The sequence below is a fragment of the Malus domestica genome, chromosome 09 (assembly GCF_042453785.1).
Source record: "Malus domestica chromosome 09, GDT2T_hap1".
In the NCBI taxonomy this organism is placed as follows: domain Eukaryota; kingdom Viridiplantae; phylum Streptophyta; class Magnoliopsida; order Rosales; family Rosaceae; genus Malus; species Malus domestica.
In genome coordinates this window covers 2,056,894-2,079,600 of record NC_091669.1, presented here as the reverse complement: position 1 = coordinate 2,079,600, position 22,707 = coordinate 2,056,894, and the positions used below count along the sequence as shown (strand labels likewise).

The window sequence follows — 22,707 nt, the reverse complement described above, 5'->3', positions numbered from 1 at the left end:
GCAAGGATGACCTATGAGTCAAGACTTACAAAAATATACAGTTCGGACATTGAAGTTCAATTAGAGTGGATCCCATAACTAAACTCTATTTAAAAAAATAAAGATTCTTTCCCTTAAAGATTCTGTATATTATTATTGTAATAAGAACTTTTAATGCCATTTTACGTCCCTCAATTTGGAATCTTTTTCATTCAAATGGGCTCTGAATGGAAACGAAATCTTGGGTCGTCGAGGATGTTTCAACTGGGCTTTTTTCTATATGCGTCTTAAAAGATAATCCATCCCTAACCCAGTAATGCATAGTAATACAGTAATTAGCATAATAATGGTAACTGATTAATACAGTAATTCACGATCCACACAAAGCACAGAAGGAAACGTCTCTTCCTCTTGTACCGCAGATTTCGCGATCTTTTTCACTCTTCATAATTGAGACACCTACCATTTATAATTGCTTACAAAATCATGAGAGATCCAAAGTAATCATTCACTGCAAAGAAATGGAAATGACATAATTGTCATTCCACAAACTTCCATTTTAGCCGGATAATATACTATATCTGGCGTCCACATATGTCTTTCTTGAGAGATACGCGACTTCTGTTTTGTTTAACAGACTAACACCTCATATTTGTCAAATTATACGAGTAAATATGTTGATGTTTCTTTGTCGTTAACCCACTTAATATAGTTGTTTATTGTAGTGATCGACCGCTTGTTTCTTTTATGAGAGATACAGAGGCCTATTATGTCTGACATCTCGCATTTGTCAAATTGTACGCGTAACTGCATTTATCATTAATTTGTCTTGAATACACTAAATGAAGCTATATCCACTATCTCAGATGATCGCGTGCATCTTTCATGAGAGATACGCATATCTGATATCTCATGTTTGTTGCATTATACAATAAACTAAATTGTCAGTTTTTTTGTCGTAAACGCACTTGATGGAGCCATTGACTATCTCATACTCCTGAGCACGTCTTTGATGATATATTTACATGACTGCTTCATCCAACATCTTACGTTTGTTATACTAGTAACTACATTGCCATCACGAGTAACTACATTATGATTACTTTGTCGTGAATGAACTGAATGAAGTTGTCTACTATTAAGAGCACTTGCCTCCATCTCTCGTGGAAGATGTACAAACCTACTTTGTTTGAGATACACCCGTCTACTCAATGAATAAACTTATATTCATCGATCTCAGACGTCAAACTGCATCATTTACGAAAAACAGATACGCATACCTAACACTTCACACTTATCACAACCATAAAACGTTTCTCGAAATAACGGATCACGTAAATTCGTAATCACCATGCATACAATGCCTTAATGACGATCAACAACACGAAATTCTATGAAACTACTTACGAGAGAGATACAACTTCGTCCACAAAAAAAACATGTAAATACATGCGTTCTAACCGTAAACTGTACAAAACGCTCAGCAAGTCACGAGATTCATCTCATCCTACTCTGAACCCAGAGGAGGTTTTCCTACGCAGAGCGACACAGAGCACTGTACTATCGGGGAAGGTGAAGCCCAGTCTGCCGCTCTCCTGATTGGTCCACGTGGGTAACTGTCGTTCTACGTCAGCGAGTACACATATAAATCCCCGGTGAGTCCGCCCCACTTTACCCTTACTTCTCACATCGCAGTTCAAAAAATTAAACCAACAGAAAAAAAAAAGGTCAGAGAGAGAGAGAGAGAGAGAGAGTCTAGAGAGAGAAAGAGGGAGGGTCAGGGCGATACGGTGCGGTCCTCTTTCGGTCTCTTCGTTTCTGTCTTCTTTTTCCTCTGTGTTCCCTCGAACCCAAAAGCCAAAACCTCTCCTTTTCGTTCGTGTCAAATCTCAGCCGTCCGATCAAATGTTACGAGCACCGACCTCGAGCTCCAAACCCCGACTCGGATAAATGGAACTGACGGATTCAGCTGCCGACGAACTCAGAGCAGCGGCAGCCGCCGCCGCCAACGCCGAGCCAACTCGCTCCGTACTCAGCATCGATCTCAATGAGATCCCTTCTCCTTCCGAAACCCTACCCGATTCCTTCGACGTTGTCCGGTCTTACCACGACCACCCTTCGCCGCCTCCCGGCGGCCCGGCCGGAGTTCCCGGCTCAGCTCGAGGATCCGCATGCGCCGCCTGCGGCAAGCCCGAGGTTCGCGGGCACGTGGTGGTCTGCGACGGCTGCGAGCGCGGGTTTCACCTCACATGCGCCGGAATGCGCGGCCGGCAGGCGGTGAATTTGGTGGAGTGGGTCTGCGGGGACTGTCTGAGCGGTGGGGTTAGGAGCAAGCGGTGGCCGCTTGGAGTTAAGGCCAAGCAGATTCTCGATATCAACGCCTCGCCGCCGAGCGACGTCGACGACATCGCGGAAATGCGCGAATTGAGGTAGGTGGTTTCCCGCATTTGCTAAGATATTCAGCTACTAAACTTAGTTTTGCTTTTTCTACTTCTGCTTTCGATTTTTCGAGCTCGTATATGCAAACAAATCTTAAAAACAACGATCGTTAAGGTGTTTATGGACTTACCAAGAATGCCCTGCTCTGTTTATGTGTGGTTTACTACATTTCCCATCATAAATTACATGCTAATAGGCTAGTTCTTGTCGCAGCACTTAATTGCGATCAATGCATGCATGCAAGCATTTAAGGCCATGATAATGCCATTATTTAGCGACTGATTTGGAATGTTCCACTTCGCGCTCTGCATTCGGGTGCCGGTGTTTTGCACCCGAAAGGTTGCTCCTCATTCGAGTATTTGTTTTACATTTTTCAAAGCATCTGGGGAGCCCTGTTGGCTTGGGGTCACCCTTTATCCAGCTTTGATTACCCATTGGCTCATAACTGAGATAATCACTCCAACTCACCACCTTTGGAATACCCAAAAACGAATTATACTCTACATTCCCCAGTCTGCACTATGCACCATGCCACGGGGACTGCCTGTTCGTCCCAAGGCGTTGAATTAGACCTAGGGGAATTTTTGTAGGAATTAGTCTGTCCGATTTTCCTTGTATGAGATTGAAGGGCTTGACATTTGTGTGCCTTTCTCGCTCTCTGTGTGCACGTGTCGGATGAAACACCATGCTACAAGCTTCGTGTGCACGGAAGAAATTGCAGTTTTGGCATTTTATCTTAACTACATTTTTTGTGTTAATTAGGAAGAAATTTATTTTAAAAATTATACTCTTAAAATAGGACAGATCCGTAATGAGCATATTGTTTCAGACTGCTTTAAATTGGATTGTGGATTGGGAAAATAAACTACATGCTAGTGTCTTGTATAAACCATGTACATAAACTAGAAAAAGGAAGCTTTATAACTTCTCTTTGGACATGTGGTATCCCTACTAAGAAACTTCAATTTTCCAAAATGATTTTCAATATATGTGTGTGTGTGTGTGTGTATTTTTAAATGAGTTGCGAGTACTATGGGTATACGGAACTGTCGTAAGAGTTTGCCTTTACACCCAGGTAGCACCTGCAGAATAACTTTGGTATTATACCTTTCGTTGTGTTCCAGCTTTAAGCTGCCACCCATGAATTAAATCAAAACTGATAAGAGCATAACTAGTGTCTTATCGCTTGCATTTTCCTTAAGCGCTTCTAACATTTATGCCGTGGTTGGATTTTCCACCGCTTTATTTCTAAACTAAAATGGTAGAGTTATCCTATATTATGGACCGTTTTCGTACATTTTCTAAACTCATCATTCTTGCCTATTTTGACTACTTCCTTTAAATGTACGCCTTTTGTTGTTGTCTCTCGGGCTTTAAGCTGCTACCTCTAAAGCAACAAAACTGGGGAGCTTAATTATCATTAACTTGTGCCTTACTGCTTGCATGATTCATAAGCGTTTCTAACATTTTTGTGGCTGGTATGGGTTTTACGGTTTGATATTGTGAAACTAAATGGTAGAGTTGTCTTATACTATGGACTGTTTTCTTAGCTCGTCATTATTGCCTCTATTGTCTATTACTCGTTGGTTACTATTTTGATAAATTTCATTAAATGCACATTGTCCATAAGTAGTTACTGCTTAAACTTATTTTGATTATAGAAAGCACACTCCCGGTGGTAATTCTTTTGGTGGCAATCCATTTGGTGCCCCAGTGACAAATTCAAACTTCTTGTACTCTGGAAACGGATATGGCTTGGAAAAAGGTGCTGGGATAATGACACATGCGACTAAAGTGGGTTGGGAAGATATATTGCACTACACACAGACTACGGGTGGAAGCTTTGAGGAATTAAGTTCGAGGTTTCCGCTCGGGAAGCATAGTAATAACAATAATACAGCTATTAGAATACCATCCCGGAGTCCAGATGAGATAGTTCTACAGGCTCTTAGAGATTACGTTTCTGAAAGGCATGGCATACTGGAGGATGGTTGGCGTGTAGAATTTAAACAGTCAACAGCCAGTGGTGAACCATATATAGTATACCGTGCACCAAATGGGAAGACATTTGGCTCAGTATCTGAAGTTGCATATTTTCTTGGCTTGACGCCTAACTACAATTCCATGGGATCTGAAATAAGACGGGAGGGTTCTCTTTCTAATACTGAGAAGACTTATCTACCTAGAAAAAGAAAGTCAAGACTCTTATATGCCAATGGATTAGCTGAAAATAAGGAAAGTTTGCTCAGTGGCTATTGCAAGGAGCTCTCTTCCAATGGTATAAGTACAGAAGCTTTTGCCTGTGGTTTTGGAAATAATGTAAAACTTACTGAAGCAGGGACAGAAGAACATGGTTGCATTGGGTCTCGGCAAAGTACTGTAAGTGTATATTCTCTGTTTGTTATAATGTAAAGCTAATAACGATTCTCCTTAATCAACATAACATGGATGTTATTTCAGCTTGTTTTACTTTTCTGATTTGTGCATTTTTTATTTTCCAGGAGGGATTTCCGGTGCAGTTTGAAGATTTCTTTGTTCTTTCTTTGGGAGAAGTTGATACAAGGCCTTCTTATCATGATTCAAATCAGATCTATCCTGTAGGTTATAGGTCATGTTGGCATGATAAGGTTACTGGTTCTTTATTTGTGTGTGAAGTTTTAAATGGTGGTGATTCTGGACCTGTTTTTAAGGTCAGAAGATGTTCGTGTTCTGCCTTGCCGGTTCCCGAGGGTTCAACTATCCTCTGTAGGTCACAACTTGGCAACTTTTACAGTCAAATTAATCAAGAAAGTCATGACTTGACTTCTGATAATGATGGAAGTATCCAGATGATTCTGTCAGATCCTTCTCCACCTATGGAAAATGATATTTTGTCTTGCCTGAGGAGTTGTTCAGTTGAAGTCAGTGATGTTCAGACATCAGCTGAACCGCAGTTTGAAGATAATTCCGTTTATGAAAAATCTGGAACTCTTTCATCTGCTGATTTGGGTGTGATGGATGACATTGGTGAGATTTCAGTAGAAGACCATTCTTCATCTGCAGCTTGGGGAATGATTTCAAAAAAAATTGTTAATGCTTGTTCTGAAATATTTAAACAGAAGGGCATTCTTAAAGTTTTCTGTAAGCATGTTGAAAATGCTCAAGGCTCCCAAAATGAGGTTATAACAAATGACAGTGGCAACGTGAACCAATCTCCACTGGACAAGTTTTGTAGTTCAGCAGGTTCTGTCAGCATCTCTTCTGAACTTCGGGCCGATGATGAGCCTGGCTTTTCTTATGACGTACTAGCAAATTGGCTAGATCAGGACAGATTTGGATTAGATGTGGATTTTGTGCAAGAACTTTTGGAGCAGCTTCCTGCTGCCCAATCCTGTTCTCAATATCAATTTCTTAACGATAGAAGTTCTAATTCTACACAGCTAACTGTTGGAAATGGGCTTCTAGTGGTTAAAATGGGAGCTGGATTACATGGTAAAGAAGAAGTGTTGGATGGTTTGTTTAGGAGGTCCAAAAAAGTGAAGTTGGTCAAGGATCACCTCAAGAATGATCATCCACCTCCTCATGGGAAGCCATTGTGCTTGAGGATTCCTCCTGCCCTTGTTGATGATGTTTATCAGGTATGAGATGTTTCTTGCAGTTTTTCATTTATTATAATTGTGTTAGTTTTGAGTTTGTGTTGCCACATGATTGACAAGCATGAAGCTTATTCGCCTTTTTTCTTTTTCTACCCAGGTTTGGGAATTATTGTCGCGCTTTGATGAAATTTTGGGTCTAAAGGAGGCTTTTTCATTGGAAGAACTTGAGGAGGAACTTATTGACCCTTGGTTCGGCAGGTCAGATCTTTCAGAGAAGTTCGATAGGGAAAACCAGGGCACTCAAGCTTTAAATTCAAATAGAATTGATTATTCAAGTGGTCAATTATCTTTGACCATGGAGTCTGGCTCGACCGTTTCTAGGAATAATCCACATGCATTCATACATATGGAAACTGGAGCAATGAAGGAGGCAGCTCAAGATAAACTTGCATCTGTTACTTATAGCAGATGTTCTGGCATAGCTTTGACGAAGGCTCATGCATCACTGCTAAGAGTGCTCATAGGTGAGTTGCAGTTTAAGGTTGCTGCCCTGGTGGATCCGAATTTTGATTCTGGAGATCTGAAGTCAAAACGGGGAAGGAAGAAAGACATTGATATTTCAATTCCTGTGAAAAGAGCGAAGGTTAATATACTCCCAATTAATGAACTGACTTGGCCAGAGTTAGCACGGAGATACATCTTGGCTGTATTATCCATGGATGGCAACCTTGACTCGCCTGAGATTACCGCTCGTGAAAGCAGTAAAGTGTTTCGCTGCTTACAAGGTGACGGTGGGGTGCTCTGTGGGTCCTTATCTGGAGTAGCTGGGATGGAAGCAGATGCACTTGTAAGATCAGCTCTTATCCCTTCATGGTCTTTTATTATTCCAACATTTAGTGCTGTTTACTTACGTATTGTTGTAAATGAACCCCCATCTAAACAAAGCTATGTTATATCATCTTGTTTACACAGTTCAGCTACTTTTATCTCCCAAAATACATACCTCTTTAACTTAGTCAACTGCAGCTCCCCATTCAGAATGAAGAAGAAAAAAGAAATTTCTTTAACATCAGTAGGTACTGCAGTCCACAAAGAAGGTCAAACTTTCACTGTATCCTGTAAAGAAGAGAAAGCTATTATGTCCCCGAAAACAATAATCATCCCTTCCTTACTCAAACATTATGCATAATTATTTTGGTATTTGACCCCTGCATGGGATTAAACAAGGTGTCCTCTTAAGAACCAACATACTATCTAGATTAGCTTTTTAAATGTATCTGGTCTTCCTTTAAGGCTGTAGTTGTTCACTCTGACAGTTGTGGCATATGACTGATAACATTTGAACATGTTAGGTTGCACATAAGGCTTAGTTAATTAAATAGTTAAATTGGGAAACGTGTGGCATATTACAAATTGTTTGGCATACTATGCTCTATTGTTTAGAAACGGTATCTGTACTTGTTAGGATGTTAGTTTTACATGTCTCTTATGGGTTCCACTGAGGAAGTGTGATTCATTTCACCTCTTCAATTGGTGGTACTGTAGCATTATGTATCTTTTTCTTCTTTCTTTTGTGTTTTTATGTGCCTCACTCTCCATGTGTAGATCTGGTGCAATGACAGGTGACAAAAACGCATGTTAATCTGTTTCTTTACTTTTCAGTTGCTTGCAGAGGCTACAAAGCAAATTTTTGCTTCACTTAACAGAGAGCATGATGTATTTACCATAGAAGAGGAGGTGTCTGATGGACCAGCTGCTGTTGATAAGAATTTGGGGAATGATGGTAATAAGCCACTATGGGCGCAGGTGTTGGAACCTGTTAGAAAGCTACCGACAAATGTCGGAACAAGAATCAGAAAATGTGTTTATGAGGCTTTGGAAAAGGATCCACCTGAATGGGCGAGGAAAATACTGGAACATTCAATCAGTAAAGAAGTTTACAAGGGCAATGCATCAGGGCCTACAAAGGTGGTTTCTCATTACATAATTATTACTTAACTACTTTTTTCTCCTGGCTGAGTACTTGATAGAATACGAAGATTCATTGTGAATGCCATGTTGACATTGGCCGACTTTTATTGGGAATACATGTTGTGGACATGTTTCCTGTATTATAATACGCCTTTCAACAACAATATTCTGAGGCAGTAATTTACTTATGGTTCTAGGAGCAGTAACTTTGCTCATACTTTAATTTGAATTACCATGAAACTATGACATATTTCTTATAAAAAATTTCTAAAATGATTTTTCTTTTGCACATCGGCTGTAAAATGTAATTTGTTTGTTTGATTAGGTGGAAGGAATCTTTAAACCATCTTAAAACATATTTTCTTGGGATACGCAAGATGAAATTGTGAATGTTCCTTAACTTGCTCCTTACCAAACTAAGGATTATGGTACTGTAAGACTGTCTATGTGTCCAAGTTATATTTATTTGTTCAACCAGTAATAGTAAGCATGATTCTAAATTGGACATTCTTTCTTGTTGGTTGAGCACAGAAAGCTGTTCTGTCACTGCTAGCAGATGTATCGGGTAAAGCATTGCCACAAAAGGCTGAGAAGGGAAGAAAACGGAAGATAAATGTCTCTATTTATGATGTTATCATGAAACAATGCCGCATTGTATTGCGTCGTGCTGCTGCTGCAGATGACACAAAGGTTTTCTGCAATTTGCTCGGGAGAAAGCTAATGAATTCAAGTGATAACGATGATGAGGGTCTTCTAGGATTGCCAGCCATGGTGTCTCGACCTTTGGACTTCAGGACTATTGATTTGAGATTGGCAGCTGGATCCTATGGGGGATCACATGAAGCCTTTCTAGAGGATGTCAGGGAGGTCTGTTTTCTTTGACAATTGGATTTCTTGAAAATTTTTACTGCACACTTCAGCATCTCCGGTGACCCTCTTAGAAACATTACTGAAACTTTAAAGCTGCAAACTTCTGTTTAATTTAAATTTTAATCTGGTGTAGTCCATTAGTTCTAATCGTTACTTTCACTTTGCAGTTATGGAGCAATCTACGTATTGCTTATGGGGATAAGCCTGATTTGGTTGAGTTAACTGAGAAGTTAGCCCAAAATTTTGAAACATTATACGAGGAGGAGGTATGTACCTTTCTGTCCCTTATCCCAACCCACACCTTGACACACACATAAGGCACATTCCTCTGCTGGCCGTTCACTACTCTAATTACAAGCATTTAATCAAGTACCGTACCAGATTCAGTTGTTCTTTCAATGCAGGTTGTCCCTCTTGTTCATAAGCTTGCAGAGTATTCAAAGTTGGAAGGCCTCAGTTCTGAAAGGAAAAAGGAAATTGATGATTTACTTACTTTCACAAATGGGATTCCCAAAGCCCCTTGGGATGAGGGAGTTTGCAAAGTATGCGGCATTGATAAAGATGACGACAGTGTACTGTTGTGTGATACTTGTGATTCTGAGTATCATACATACTGTTTGAATCCTCCTCTTGCAAGGATCCCGGACGGAAACTGGTATTGCCCCTCTTGTGTTGTTTCTAAACAAATAGTTCAAGATGCATCAAAACATCGTCTGGTCATTAGAAGACGTCGTAAAAATTACCAGGGAGAAGCTACCCGGGTTTTCTTGGAGACACTTGCACATTTAGCAGTGAAAATGGAAGAGAGCGAGTATTGGGATATCAACGTTGATGAGGTTTGCACATCGATGCCTTTATGTATAATTTTTCTAGTCACACTAGTAATATGGCTGACCACAAGTGATTGCATTGTCTTACTGGTCCCGCCATTTCTTTTTGGCATGGTCCATTAAAAAAATCACCCTATTGTTATCACTTATTGTATAGCTAGAAAGTGCACCACTGGACCTTTAAAGATTTGAGTATGATGGTGAATTATTGTTATTTTTAATCATTGTTTATAAACTTACAGTTATCCCTTTTACTGTGCTTGCAGAGAACATTCCTGCTGAAGTTCTTATGTGATGAGTTGCTTAGTTCAGCAGTTATTCGTCAACACCTTGAATATTGTTCTGAGACATCAACCGAGTTGCATCAGAAATTGCGTTCTTTATCTGTAGAATGGAAGGTCCTCAGGTCTAGACAAGAAATTTTGGTTTCAAGAGCTGCAAAGGTCGATGCTGGTGACGGTACAAAGGAAGGGATTTCGGCTTCGGTTGAAACCAATGAAAGATGTCTTCATCAACCACAGGTTTTGAGTGGCAGGTCTAACTCCTTCAATGCAGTCTCTGATGATTCGGCACTAGAGGGTGCTCAAGGGTTTGATAAACACCCATCTGTCAGTAATGCAGAATATAATAGCCAACATTCTGTAGACACTGAAGTTAGGGAAAAAGATGTCCATTCTGCTTCAGATGACATCTCTGCACCTGGGAAGTTTTCTTCACATATGACTGCCGATAAAAGTGAAATATCCTCTAGACAAATTGAGTTTCCTTCATCAAATTGTTTGCCACATGAAATCAATGGGTCTAGTAAAGAAATCGGTTGCGTTGATCATCCACAAGACAATGCGGAAATGGATGTTTCTCTGCCTATAGATCAGAAAGGAATTAGCAACCCTTCAGATGTGAGGAGTAATCATGTGGGAGAGCAGATGTCACCTGCTTCTGTGAATGAATCAGAGTCCTACCACCTTGAGTTGAACTCTGTCAAAAATGATTTATCAGTTTTGGAGGATTTGATTGCGAGTACAGAATTCGACCTCTTAAAGGTGTCGGTGCGGAGAGAGTTTTTAGGAACTGATTCCCTTGGTGGCTTATACTGGGTTTCAGTTCTTCCGGGTGGACATGCTTGGATTATTGTAGATCGAAGTGTGTCATTTAAACATGGTATAAATATGAAAGATTGCAGAGACCCTGTATGGAGGAGTTCTGTTACACAGAGTTGTGGTCCAAACAACAGCATTTCCTTTAGGGCACCTTGGGTTTCTTATCAAACTGATACAGAAATTGAAGAACTTATGGGTTGGTTAAAGAACAAGCACCCTAAGGAAAGAGAGCTGAGGGACTCAATTCTGCACTGGAAAAGGTTGAGGTTCCAAAAGTTTGAGAAAATTAGAAGCCGAGGTCAGGATGATCACCTAACTGCTATTTCAGTGACTAGAAATGCTGATAAAACTGAAATTTCTGATCGTCTTGGTACTAGGGCAGCCACTTTGCTGAAGAAGATGTATGGTCCATGCTCCGAGATGGAAACCACCGACATCTCCAAAAAGTGGGGAAAGAGAGCTAGAGTAACCAATGATGAGAAAGGGTACCGGTGTGAATGCTTGGAACCCATTTGGCCCAGTAGACACCATTGCCTCTCTTGCCACAGAACCTTCTCCACTGATGCTGAACTTGAGGGGCATAACAATGGTAGGTGCATTCCAACTTCAGCAGCCTGTGAGAAGGGAAGGGAAATAGGTGATTCTTCTAAAGTTAAGGGGAGTATGAAGTGTGAGATGAATCGGGAAGAGGGCAGAGGTGAACTGAACAGTGTTGAAACTTCTAAAAGTGCTTGTTCAGAGCTTAGTGCAAAGTTGATTAAGTTTCAAAATGGAAGTTTAGGTTGCCCATATGATTTTGAAGAGATCTGCTCCAAGTTTGTGACCAATGATTCAAACAAGGATTTGATACAGGAAATAGGTCTCATAGGTTCACAAGGAGTTCCATCTTTTGCCCCAGCATCTCCTTATCTGAGTGATTCTACGCTAGCGACAATCTCTCAGAAAGATGTCGGTGTATCTGGTAATGGACTGGGGCCTGCCGAACAGCTAGTTTCACAAGGAAAGACTAATGTTGATATTGTAAGCAGTAACAATCTATCCTGGACAGGTGATGGAATGATGTTACTAAATGCTAACAAACTAACTTTGGGATCTCTGGAACGAGGGGAGGAAGGACATTCAAATAGCCATTCTTCTGTTGTGGGGGCTGGTCGTTTCTGTGTGGTCCCCCAGTCTTCTTTGAGGCCCTTGGTTGGCAAAGTTTGTCAAATTTATAAGAGACTCAAGATCAATCTGCTTGATATCGATGCTGCAGTCCCTGAGGAAGCTCTAAGACCATCAAAGGCACAGTTGGAAAGGAGATGGGCCTGGCGTGCGTTTGTTAAATCAGCAGTGACAATATATGAAGTTAGTATTTTTTCCCTTTGTTCTTTGTTTGAACAGTACTTTCTTAATCTTTCTCATGCTATTGAATACATTTGTGCATCTTGCTTGACTAGCTTTGCATATTTGAGGTTGTTAGTTCTGTTACTAATTCAGTTATGTGGTGGAGCATTCTTAGGCCCCCTGATATAATGTTGTAACATACATCAAGGGTTGTGTTACCGTCTAATTGTGAATAAGGGTAATTATCAAATAATAGGTTTTCTGGCAGAATCCAATATCTATTTCTACCCAACGGAGCTCTTTAGCAGTCCAGCATAGACTTGGCTGATTGGTGGAAATTTGATGGTAGCTTGTTATAGCATGATTTTGATTACTTTCAGTAGAATTGACCCGTGGACTAGTGGAGAAATAGCGATCTACACTTTAATTATCCTATTCTTTGGCATGGAATAAAGAAAGCACAAGAAGACTAGATCCTCTCAAACGACCTTTAAGTTATTGTTGCATAATGTGATTTTTATTTTTTGTAGCAACTTTTTGTTTAAACAACCCAATTTAATATCATACGTATCTTCGTCAATTTCTTGGCATGATGCGAATAACATGCTTGGTATTTCAGATAGTTCAGGCAATGATTGTGCTGGAGGACATGATAAAGACTGAGTATCTAAGGAATGAGTGGTGGTATTGGTCATCATTTTCAGCTGCTGCCAAAATTTCAACTATCTCTGCACTTGCTCTGCGTATATACTCTCTTGATGCTGCTATCCTGTATGAGAAGATGCATCCTAGTTCCAATCTGACCGACAAGTTGGAGCCCAGCAGCGCACTGGACCTGAAGCCGCTTCCTGTTTTGGATTCAGCAGAAAAAACAAGGTCAAGCAGGAAATCTAACAAGAAAAGGAAGGAGACAGAGGGTTGATATTAGTGTGATTCTGAGTTTGTGGAGATTAATCCGGACAGGGTTGTTCTCAGTGGACATGAAGCAGTTGTGGGTGACAGTGAAAATGACCGTCACACCACATTTTGGGTGGCATTGGACCAGAACAAACCAACAACTAGTTTGACAAATTGAAGGTAGTCACTGCCGCTGCTTCTGAAGCGTTGATCTGTACATAAAGGGTAAAGCTTACATGCTAACTTGGATGCGGAGTATGAAAGCAGTGTTTGTACAATATCTGCTTAGAGGATTCGAGTAGCTGGACAAATTTTATATGTGCAGATGAATCCAATTTTCAATGATTTCTGCTGCTGCTCTCAGAATTGTTGCTTGGAAATGGAGAAAAGGAATCAACTGGCAAAGAGAGCGAGACCGATATATAGATATAGTGGGAACTTAGTGTAAAAAGACAGAAAAAACGAAAAAGAAAAAAATTGGCAAATGTTGAGCTTTTCAGGTTTTTAGGCAATATTTCATTCTTTATACAACTCTCTCTCTCTCTATCTCTCTCTCTCTCTCTCTCTCTCTCTCTCTCTCAGAGTGGCAGTTCTTGAGGTATTTGTGCTGGCTGATGAACCTCTGGGTCTTACTTTTTTACATCGCGAGGACTCAGGGGTGTTGGCATTGGCACTCTTTTCACATGTGATATACTAAGGTTATTGGTTCTCACTTCTCGGTGCTTTGCTGGCCGACCAATTTTCTATTCAGGTAGTCTGCGGACGCTGCACTCTGCTGCCAGCCTTCCCTTTGTAGCCGGGTAACAGGTAACAGAAGTGCATTGTTTGTCAATTATCATTACTGCAAATTTTCGTCGGGGGAAGAATTATATAGTTACTTAGAATTGCGCAGCTTTTGATTAGATCATTGGTAATGTTATCTGAGACTTATATAAGCTCCATGGGACCAAGAAAGCTAGGTCTGTGAGCTTCTGTGAGCACCATTGCACTTTATGCATCGGTCGGTTGGACCTTTGTTTAGCCGGACGATTCTTTTGGCTTGATTGAGCCCTGGTTTGGCTTAGCTTAACTTTTATAAAAAGTGGGTATGAAAAAAAGTTGGAGCATTTTAGTGTTTGGTAAACACTTTAAATCAGTTTTTTTTTCAAAGTTATGAGTGAAAAAAGCTGAAAACTAGAGGCTGGAATGGAAATAGCAGCTTCAACAAAACGGTTTATTTTGGTAAAACATGGATGAACAGTAAAAAATAAATGAACTTGGTAATACGTCGGGTTGCAAACTTCAATCTAATTGACGATGGTGATCTAACCCTGACCATCGCACCAAACAAACACTGATCCTTTGATTCAAAGGTACAATAAGATGCAGTGAGACAAAGAAAACATTTTTCTTTGATCTAGAAACAACAAAACGACGTTCAAATTGTTTTGCAGGACCGAAACGCTAGACGGGAATGAGTCAATTGCAAACGTTTCGAGCTGTGGGGTGATCTCCCCGTCAAATGAGATGTGGGGAAGGGTACAAAGGTGGGTGAGGATTAAGAAATTTCAGGAGGGGGATCGTCTGTTTGTCAATTGTTGTTAAAATGGAGAGATATTATTGTGAAACCATGGTGGGGCTCCTCTGGTTTTGCTGGGTTACTTATATGTTGCGAAACCTTTCTATCTCCCCCATTTCTCAATTTGTTGGTTGAAAGAGGATAAGCATTATCCATCTAAGTCCTTAAATTAAGAATTGCTAATCCAATCCCCATAACAAATCCAACACCTCAACCTCTGTTCGTAAACTACAAGATAAATGATGAGCAGCACCAATCTAAAATCAAAATCTAAAACAAAAATCAAATCTAAAACCGAAACGAAAAGATGGAAGGAGCAGCATCAATCAAGAAGAAAGAGTAGTTCAATCAAAGAATTCAGTTGCGCACCCGGATGCGATTTCAGTTTGTGATGTCTTTGTTTATGAATGGGAAGTGACTACATAAGAGATGAAATGGAGGGGATGAAATGACCATCTTATCCTCACATGTGAAATTATTTTTTTTTAAATTTCTTAATTATAAATATTTAAGATAAAGTTTATAAATATTTTTATTTTAAAAAATAAAGTATATTTAGTGATTCATCTTTATTTGTTAAGAAAATTAAGTTAATGACATATCTAGTATTATACATTTTTTTGTATAACCGCTTTTTTTAAATTAAGTTAATGACATATCTGGAAATTAAGTTAATGACATATCTAAGTTAGTGATTCACCTTTATTACATAAAAATTTACCAAACATTATATAACCGTTTTTTTCTTTTTCAAAAGCACTTTTACAAAAAAGTTTACCAAACACTCTACTGTTTTATTTCACAGTTGCTTATTCTCATGGCACAACATAAGCAGTTTTTTTTCAAAGCATAGCAATACCAAACCAACTACTACATGTGTATTGTGTTGTTCGGATTTGTTTCCTCTGTAGCCATTGGATATGATGTTATCGTTGTCGATGACCAGTGCAATGTGTCTTTCTTTGTTCTCTCTATAGCAGATGGTTTGTATATATGTAAGTTGATTTCGGGTTTGGGTTCATCCTACATGGGATTGGCTAGACTACCTGATACGTTTTGGAGGTTGATCGCCGTCAAAGTAGTCGGAATGCATCCCTTCTCTTTCCTCGCCAAGCTACCGGCCCTTATAACGGTGCCCAGCTACCGGCGGTAGATGATAACTTAGAATTGCTCAGCTCGTCTCTTCCGTTTGATTTGGATCATTAGCAACAATTATCTGTGATCTATGTAAGCTTAGTAGGATCAAAGAAGAGATTTGTATTGACATCTTTGCCCGTGAATATATAACGTGTTGGATATAAGTCAACAATTTGTGATTTAAATATATATGCTAATAAACAATAAATGCAATAGGAATTAACAGAATATAAACTAGAATACGAATTATAAAAACAGACAACTTGAAGATCGAGGCTTGCGTACCGCAATGTCCTTGAAACAGAAATTTCGTCCCTACTCAGTGCTTGTAGTTCTACAGACGTCTGCTTCACCAGGATTCAACGATCTAAGTCAGAAATTCCAGCATCGGAAAATTGACTTCTGGCGAATATTAATGTGGTTCTCTCAGAAAGGATGTTTATGATTGCAGGAGAAGATTTATAATTTTTCTATTTCTAAATGCCATGCAGATGGATGTATATATAATCTGATTATACCTGTTCGCAACAGGTATGAGGAAGGGATGCATTTGTTGAGAGACATCTGCTGAAAATGGTGTTTTTGTTTTTGCGTTTTCACACTTCAGACTTCATCTGTTGGTAAAAATAAATAATTAATTAATTTAAATTCGAAATTAAAAATAATTAATTAATTCCAAAAATAATTAATTAATCTTTTGACAATTAAATATATATTAAATATATATTAATTATAATTAATTATATATATTAATTATCAATTAATTAGTACACCCCAAAGCCCAACCCCAAAGGTGAGCCCAATTTTAGTCTCCAGGCTTATTACTCCAATCACTTTCTATAAAGGACAAAGCCTTATAAAGTGATAAAATCTTTTGGGAATGGCCATTATGGGACAAATAAATTTCTACTCAAACTATTCAAATTTCCAACATAACGTCGTTGAGGAAAACACTTTATTACACTTTCAGGGGAAATAGAGTAATTAAGCAAATAGGTAGTACACTTCAATTTAGGGGATTTAGCCATTTATGACCATCCCCACCAGTTCAAAGAAACACCTTCCTCCTGTGCTGCTTGCTGCTCCGCTGCTGCGGCTGCAAAGACATCGGAGAAGTAACACTGGCCGTCATCGCTACCGTCATCTTCTTCTGAGTGGACTCCTCTACGATGATGTTCTACATGATCATGTGGCGCCGTGTATTGATGATGATGATGATGATGATGAGTGTCATGATCATGAGAGTAGTAATTGTGGATGTTGTTTGGGAAATTATAGGAGTCACTGCTGTCCACAGGCTGAGGGCCTTCGGCCTCGTCCACCACGGCACTTCCTCCGCTCCCTGAGCTCAGGCGGTCCTCCACCTTGACGCTGCAGCTATACTGGAGACTAGTTATCGGAACAACCTCCGTCAACTGATCACCGGCTGGAAGAAGAGGGCCGCGCTTCTCGTCATCGTGATCATCCGCTGCAAATGCTGTTGCTTTTGTGCTACTAGCCTGCTCTTTACCTCCAAGCTTCTCGTTTATGGAAACCACCTGTATTCATTTGATATAATTAATTAAATTCCAAATTTTCATGCGTGAGATCATATATTAAAAAAAAATGCATGAGATCATATAGTAATTTAAGTTATATAACTAGATCAAAACGAGTGTGCAGCACTTCGAACGTTTAAGGGACATTCACATTTTGATTTGAGATATACTTCGCGAATTTTGTGTAAAGGATAAAGTATAAGGAGAATGCGTTCATCGCAAGCGCGATGTTCCAAGCTACTAATAACTCGAAAGATGATTGTAACAGTAAAATCCGTCTCATAAAAGTCTTTCTTACAAAAGTACTTACCAATGAATGATGATGAAATGTCCACTAACCATTTTAACATGCATCTTTATATATATATATAACTTGGAAAAATACCACAGTATATTCGTTCTGTGACTCTGAAAGTGGCTTTTTTATATTCACAGTGGGGTTTGACACAGATGCTATCTGTTTGATGGAAAGATATAAAATAGTGACGAATCTGATGTGTAGGGACCACATTAAATTTTCATTTGTTTTAGCTAGGTGTTCCCTAAGGTACAATACATAATTTTTTTTTCATACAATATATTTTGTTAGATTTGATGTTAGATTAATCATGGGTTCAAACTCATGTCATCATGCAATAAAGGATCATTTGCAAGTACAATACTGTGGTAAAGGATCACTTACATAAGAAAAAGAATTTGATCCAACACTCATATCATAGGGATTCGATTTAAAAAAATAAAATGTTGGCTGTCGATTACCTACCTCACTCCCTCTCCTCTTTTATTCGGATTTAAGACTGACAACATAAAATAAACTTATACAGACGGAATCATATATGAATAATAATTTGCGGCAATATCATGCTTTTGTCCGACTTCAAGTCAAGTTATTTAATATGTTATTAGCGCTTTAAAGATAATTGTTATGTTCACTCTCCTTAAAACTATAAGGGATTATTGCAAATGATATTTTGAAGTGCTAATAATAGTTTTCATTAAAATAAAGTCGATTTGAAATGATTTTAATCTTTCTCTCATCTGAATTGAAAAAATTACTTGGAAAACCAGGTAATGCAATACTAGTGATAATTTAAAATTACCTGGGATTTGAGCTTCTGATTCTCCTTGAGGATGGAGTCGTAATCAGACAAAAGGGTGTCATAGGAAGACTTGAGAAGGTCGTAATCGCGCTCGAGCTGCTTGGTCTTCCACCGAGCGCGGCGGTTCTGGAACCACACGGCCACCTGTCTCGGCTGCAGTCCTAGCTTCTTGGCCAGCTGCGTCTTTCGCTCCGGCTCCAGCTTGTTCTCTGTCTCAAAGCTCTTCTCCAGCATATGCACCTAATCATTTTAATTAATCACAGAGAAAAAGAATCAACACTATGATCTCGTAACAGCGACGTGATCAATTTACAGCCATCAGATTGATTTTATTACTTTGATCATATTCATATCTGATGATTTGATTGCATGCTATATAACAAAGTCAAAAAGAAGAGAACAAAGTTGAGATAGATCAGATAACCATCTGATGAATCGATGCTGATAAGGTGAATATGCCAGCATCAGCATATATACATATATACCTATCTATGTATGTGTGTATGGTCACCATCCATTCAAAACAACAACAACAACAACCAAGTCTTATCCCACTAAGTGAGTTCACTCTATAAATCCTAGAACGCTATTGCACTTGGTTTTTGCATATTTGAGCCAAAATCTATGTCATGGCCAAATATTTAGCTTAATTAGGGTTAAGGAATATAATTCTAAGACAACTTAACAGATTAAAAAGAGAGGCAGATGCACGTTAGTTCAGTTGACCTGGACAGTGTGTGTCCCTTTATACCCTAGTTCGAAATTCAGATCATGTTCAAGTAGATTAGACTATACTAGTGAAAAACACACTGATAGCCACAGAATAAACCCTAATTGTTGTTCTCGGGACACAAGAGGTTTTAGCCACGACAAACCGTGCTTTTGTGTGGCCTCTTTGACCATTGGCCACGGTATAATTAATACTACTTGTCACCGGACTTTTTACAGTTCATTCCGACTTTTTACTGTTAGTTTAGGATATGATCACCTTGTAAAAAAAACGAGAGATGTACAAACCTGGTCAGAAGTGAGGCGGCGCTTCTTCTCCGGCAGCTGCTCGTCGTAGTATTCCTCGTCGAACAGTTCGTCCTGCGACGAGGAGGAGCTGAAAAAAGGTCGCCTCCGTGAGCTCTCCTGATCCATCAATCCCATCATCGATCTTTGCCCTTCATCATGAACAACCAACATCCATAATCCCAAATCATTAATATACTAATATAAATCAATAATCAGCTACCATAATCAACAAAGTCAAGATTTGATCAAGTAATCACCTCGAAAACCGTGATCAGGATTGCCGAGGAACAACATGTTGCCACCACCACCTTGCTGGCAAACCGCCGACGACGGCGAAGGTTCAAAGAAAAAACGGCCCGGCTCCATCATCTTTTCCAGCTAAACAACTGATCTCTTGATCTTCCTCTGGTGAACTCCGAGCGCTGGCAGGAACTGGTGGCGCGTGAATTCTCCGCCGTTGATTCTTTCTTAAAGACTGAATATTATTATGTACTTTGTTTTAAGGGGTCTGGAATTAATTAGAAAATCATAATCTTGTGGCGGAAAAAACTGGTGCTCCAAAGCAACCTCGCCGGAGTCTCCAAAGGACATATACAAAATCCCATCATACCACCACCGATCTTTTCCAGCACTGCCGCCCGAACAACGGTTATGGCGAAGAGATATAGTAATATTGAAGCTTTATGTAAGACAGGTTCAATAGTAGAGAGTACTATCAAACAAGAAGTTGGAGTTTAACGCTCCAAAACCTCCATGGAAATTGAGATGGTAAGGCCGCCGGAGCTTAATTGAAAGTCCGCCGGAGAAGGAGGATAGGATTTTTGCAAGGTGGTGGCAGAATTGGGATATGGTGATCGGTGCGTCGCTCCTAGGTGTTTTTTGCAGCTAAACTTGAAAGAGGCGAGTCTAGCCCATTTTATATACGTCGCATGCATATGCAACGTCGAAAATACCCTTTGAAATTGACTTCCACGGCATTTTCTCATTGGATATTTGAGTATTTTCGAATTGTTGGACTTGAGTGCATGTGGATAAACCATTGCCACAATTTTCCTAACAAATCTAGATGTAGGGAAGTTAATCACGGTGTAGTTTAGTGCATGGCGCGAATTCTAAGTATTGTACAGGGTTGGCTTAAGATTCGATTTTTGGGACGGTTGAACTACACGATGGTGGTTGGAGAGAAGTTGCAATGCCTTTGTGAGTTTTCTCAACTTTTAAAATAGTGAACTGTCGTGACTTCGCCACCAACTGATTTTTTTTGTAAGAGAAGAAAAGTTGAGTTGAGGAGTATGTTTATTACTTTGCATCTGATAAAATCTTATTTTATGTAATTTAAACTAGATTATAATATCATTCGAATAAGATGAAAATGATTTTACATCTAACAAAGTACGAAATTTTATTTTCTTTTGAATATTTTGAAGAGAATAATTCTATTCCAAAAAAAATGACCAAAACTAAATAATTTTTTTTGTAGTGATGCAACAAGGACGGGCCCACGGCACATCTGTTCATGTGGGATGCGTCGTGGGGTGTGCGGGTTTTTGAGGCTTATCGTGGTGCGAGTGCCAGCCAATAAATAGGTCCCATGCTTGGTGGTCGGGGGATTGTCTGATCCACATCACCCCAATTGTTGTGTTCTGATAAACGGTTCTGATTCTCTCCTTTTTTTCTAAACATTTTTTACCCGGCCAACTCCAACCCTCTCTCTCTCTCTCTCTCTCTATCAATTTTTTATACAAATATCATAACCAACTTCTAAACTCAATTGCTAATGGAGAATCTCAACATTTCTTTTTCATTTGGTAAAAAAAAATCGGGCGAGTGATTTCCGCACGTTCATCTTTTTTTCTTTCAATCTTTATAATTCTTAACTTGAATAAATTAAATGAGAACGAATCGGGAAAAGTATATACTATATCACTTACTATTTGTCTATAAACACTACAAGTTACATATTTCGTTAATTTTTTAAGGGACGGGTTGATGGGTTTGCCACAACAGTACATCTTTTCAGAGGCTGAAAATGCTCACAGAAACATTTCACAAATTATTGACAAAGCATGTTCCACATGATACAACAAGGATCAAACACAAGTTAATACCTTTAATTTTAGAGTTTTCTTCTTCTTGTTCTTGCCTAAACCATAGCAAACTCCTTGCTTAAATGTTCCTTCTGCTAAGTAGCTGTAAGCCTATAACCAATTTCCTATATAAATGCAAAGCAGAAGAAACAAAAGGGAGTGGCCTCGTCTAAATTAAAGTCAAATGAAAATGGTGGGGTTACTTTTTTTATTTCTGATCATTTCATTGTCGATATTTGACACAATTTAAGATTTTTTTGAGAATTAAGAGATAAATTTTGATAAGGCTGATTGATTAGAACAACTTCTGTATTATAAAATCAATATGGAGTAAGGTAGATGTGACAACTTGTTCCTACTTTTCACTGTAATTTCTTTTCCATTGATGTGTTTTGACATTTTTACCTTTTTTGGGCAAAAATGGAATCTGACGTGGACGTGGTTTCGGCTTTCAGTTTCTTCTTCCTAGTTTCATACTTAAATAGTACTCGTCAATACGAACGCATGAGCTCGTGTTAGACTCGAATCAGACATGTAACGAAAAAGTTATGCTTCGTTAAAGTACGTTAATTACAGATATTTTTGTACACTCGCATACAAAATATCAGTGTCGGAAACACTGTGCTGGATAGATTTTTTGATTCCTTTTACTGTAGGAAATCTGAAAAACCTATCCGTAATTTCTTTTTAACCTAACCCGCGCCTTCCCTTGTCACTCACCAATCAAACTTTCCCATTTTCACTCTTACCAATCACATCTCTTCCCACTTCCCTACACCCAATCAGAAAAAAAGAGAAAAAGCACCATCTCTCTCTTCATTCTCTCTCCCCCTCCCGAAGTCTCTCATTCTCTGTAATCGCCATGAACGAACACCAAAGCTCGTAGATCGAGCCCAAAAATCACACCATTGTGTTCATCTCACCACCATGAACACAATTATGCCCTTGGATCGTGGTTTGACCGAGTTTTGGACGTCGAACTCAGAAGTTCCGACTAGGCTTAGTTTTTCCCTACGAGTTGCGAACAAGTTACAAGTTTTTAGGATGTCTAAAGGCCTCCACTCAACTCCCTGAGGTCTTTAGTGAAGGTTTGGGGAAGCTTTAATGTGAAACAACCCGGTTTCAAGAAGTTGAGTTTTTGGCCGAACCTTTCGAGGCTTTTTCAAGCCACATTCGTCCACTTTTTGGACTTCAAAAAGGTATAACGCGATTCTACTCTTCATAAGCTTCATTTCTAAATAAATTTTGTGAAAAATAGTTGAAAAATGAAGAAGATATAAAGG

General features: G+C 39.2%; 2 protein-coding genes across 3 annotated transcripts; one reads left to right on the top strand and one right to left on the bottom strand.

The window, feature by feature from the left end:
• Positions 1 to 1,652: 1,652 nt before the first annotated feature.
• LOC103442267 (methyl-CpG-binding domain-containing protein 9-like) lies at positions 1,653 to 13,518 on the top strand. Of its 2 annotated transcripts, none has more exons than XM_008381040.4 (10): positions 1,653 to 2,408; positions 4,080 to 4,797; positions 4,920 to 6,035; positions 6,151 to 6,840; positions 7,656 to 7,961; positions 8,496 to 8,831; positions 9,002 to 9,100; positions 9,239 to 9,670; positions 9,931 to 12,111; positions 12,710 to 13,518. In XM_008381040.4, exons 1-10 carry the CDS (start codon positions 1,930 to 1,932, stop codon positions 13,010 to 13,012), a joined length of 6,660 nt encoding a protein of 2,219 aa, XP_008379262.3. In that variant the 5' UTR covers positions 1,653 to 1,929; the 3' UTR covers positions 13,013 to 13,518. The 2 variants fall into 2 exon arrangements, with proteins under 2 accessions (XP_008379262.3, XP_070660983.1); XM_070804882.1 differs by having other exon boundaries at positions 1,717 to 2,408; positions 4,133 to 4,797.
• A 3,171-nt stretch (positions 13,519 to 16,689) lies between these two features.
• Positions 16,690 to 19,725, bottom strand: LOC103411168 (homeobox-leucine zipper protein HAT5-like). Its single transcript, NM_001328779.1, is given in 4 exon segments — positions 16,690 to 17,220; positions 18,321 to 18,560; positions 19,338 to 19,486; positions 19,595 to 19,725. Coding segments are annotated over 4 exon segments (1,011 nt in total). The 5' UTR covers positions 19,707 to 19,725; the 3' UTR covers positions 16,690 to 16,710.
• Positions 19,726 to 22,707: the final 2,982 nt, after the last annotated feature.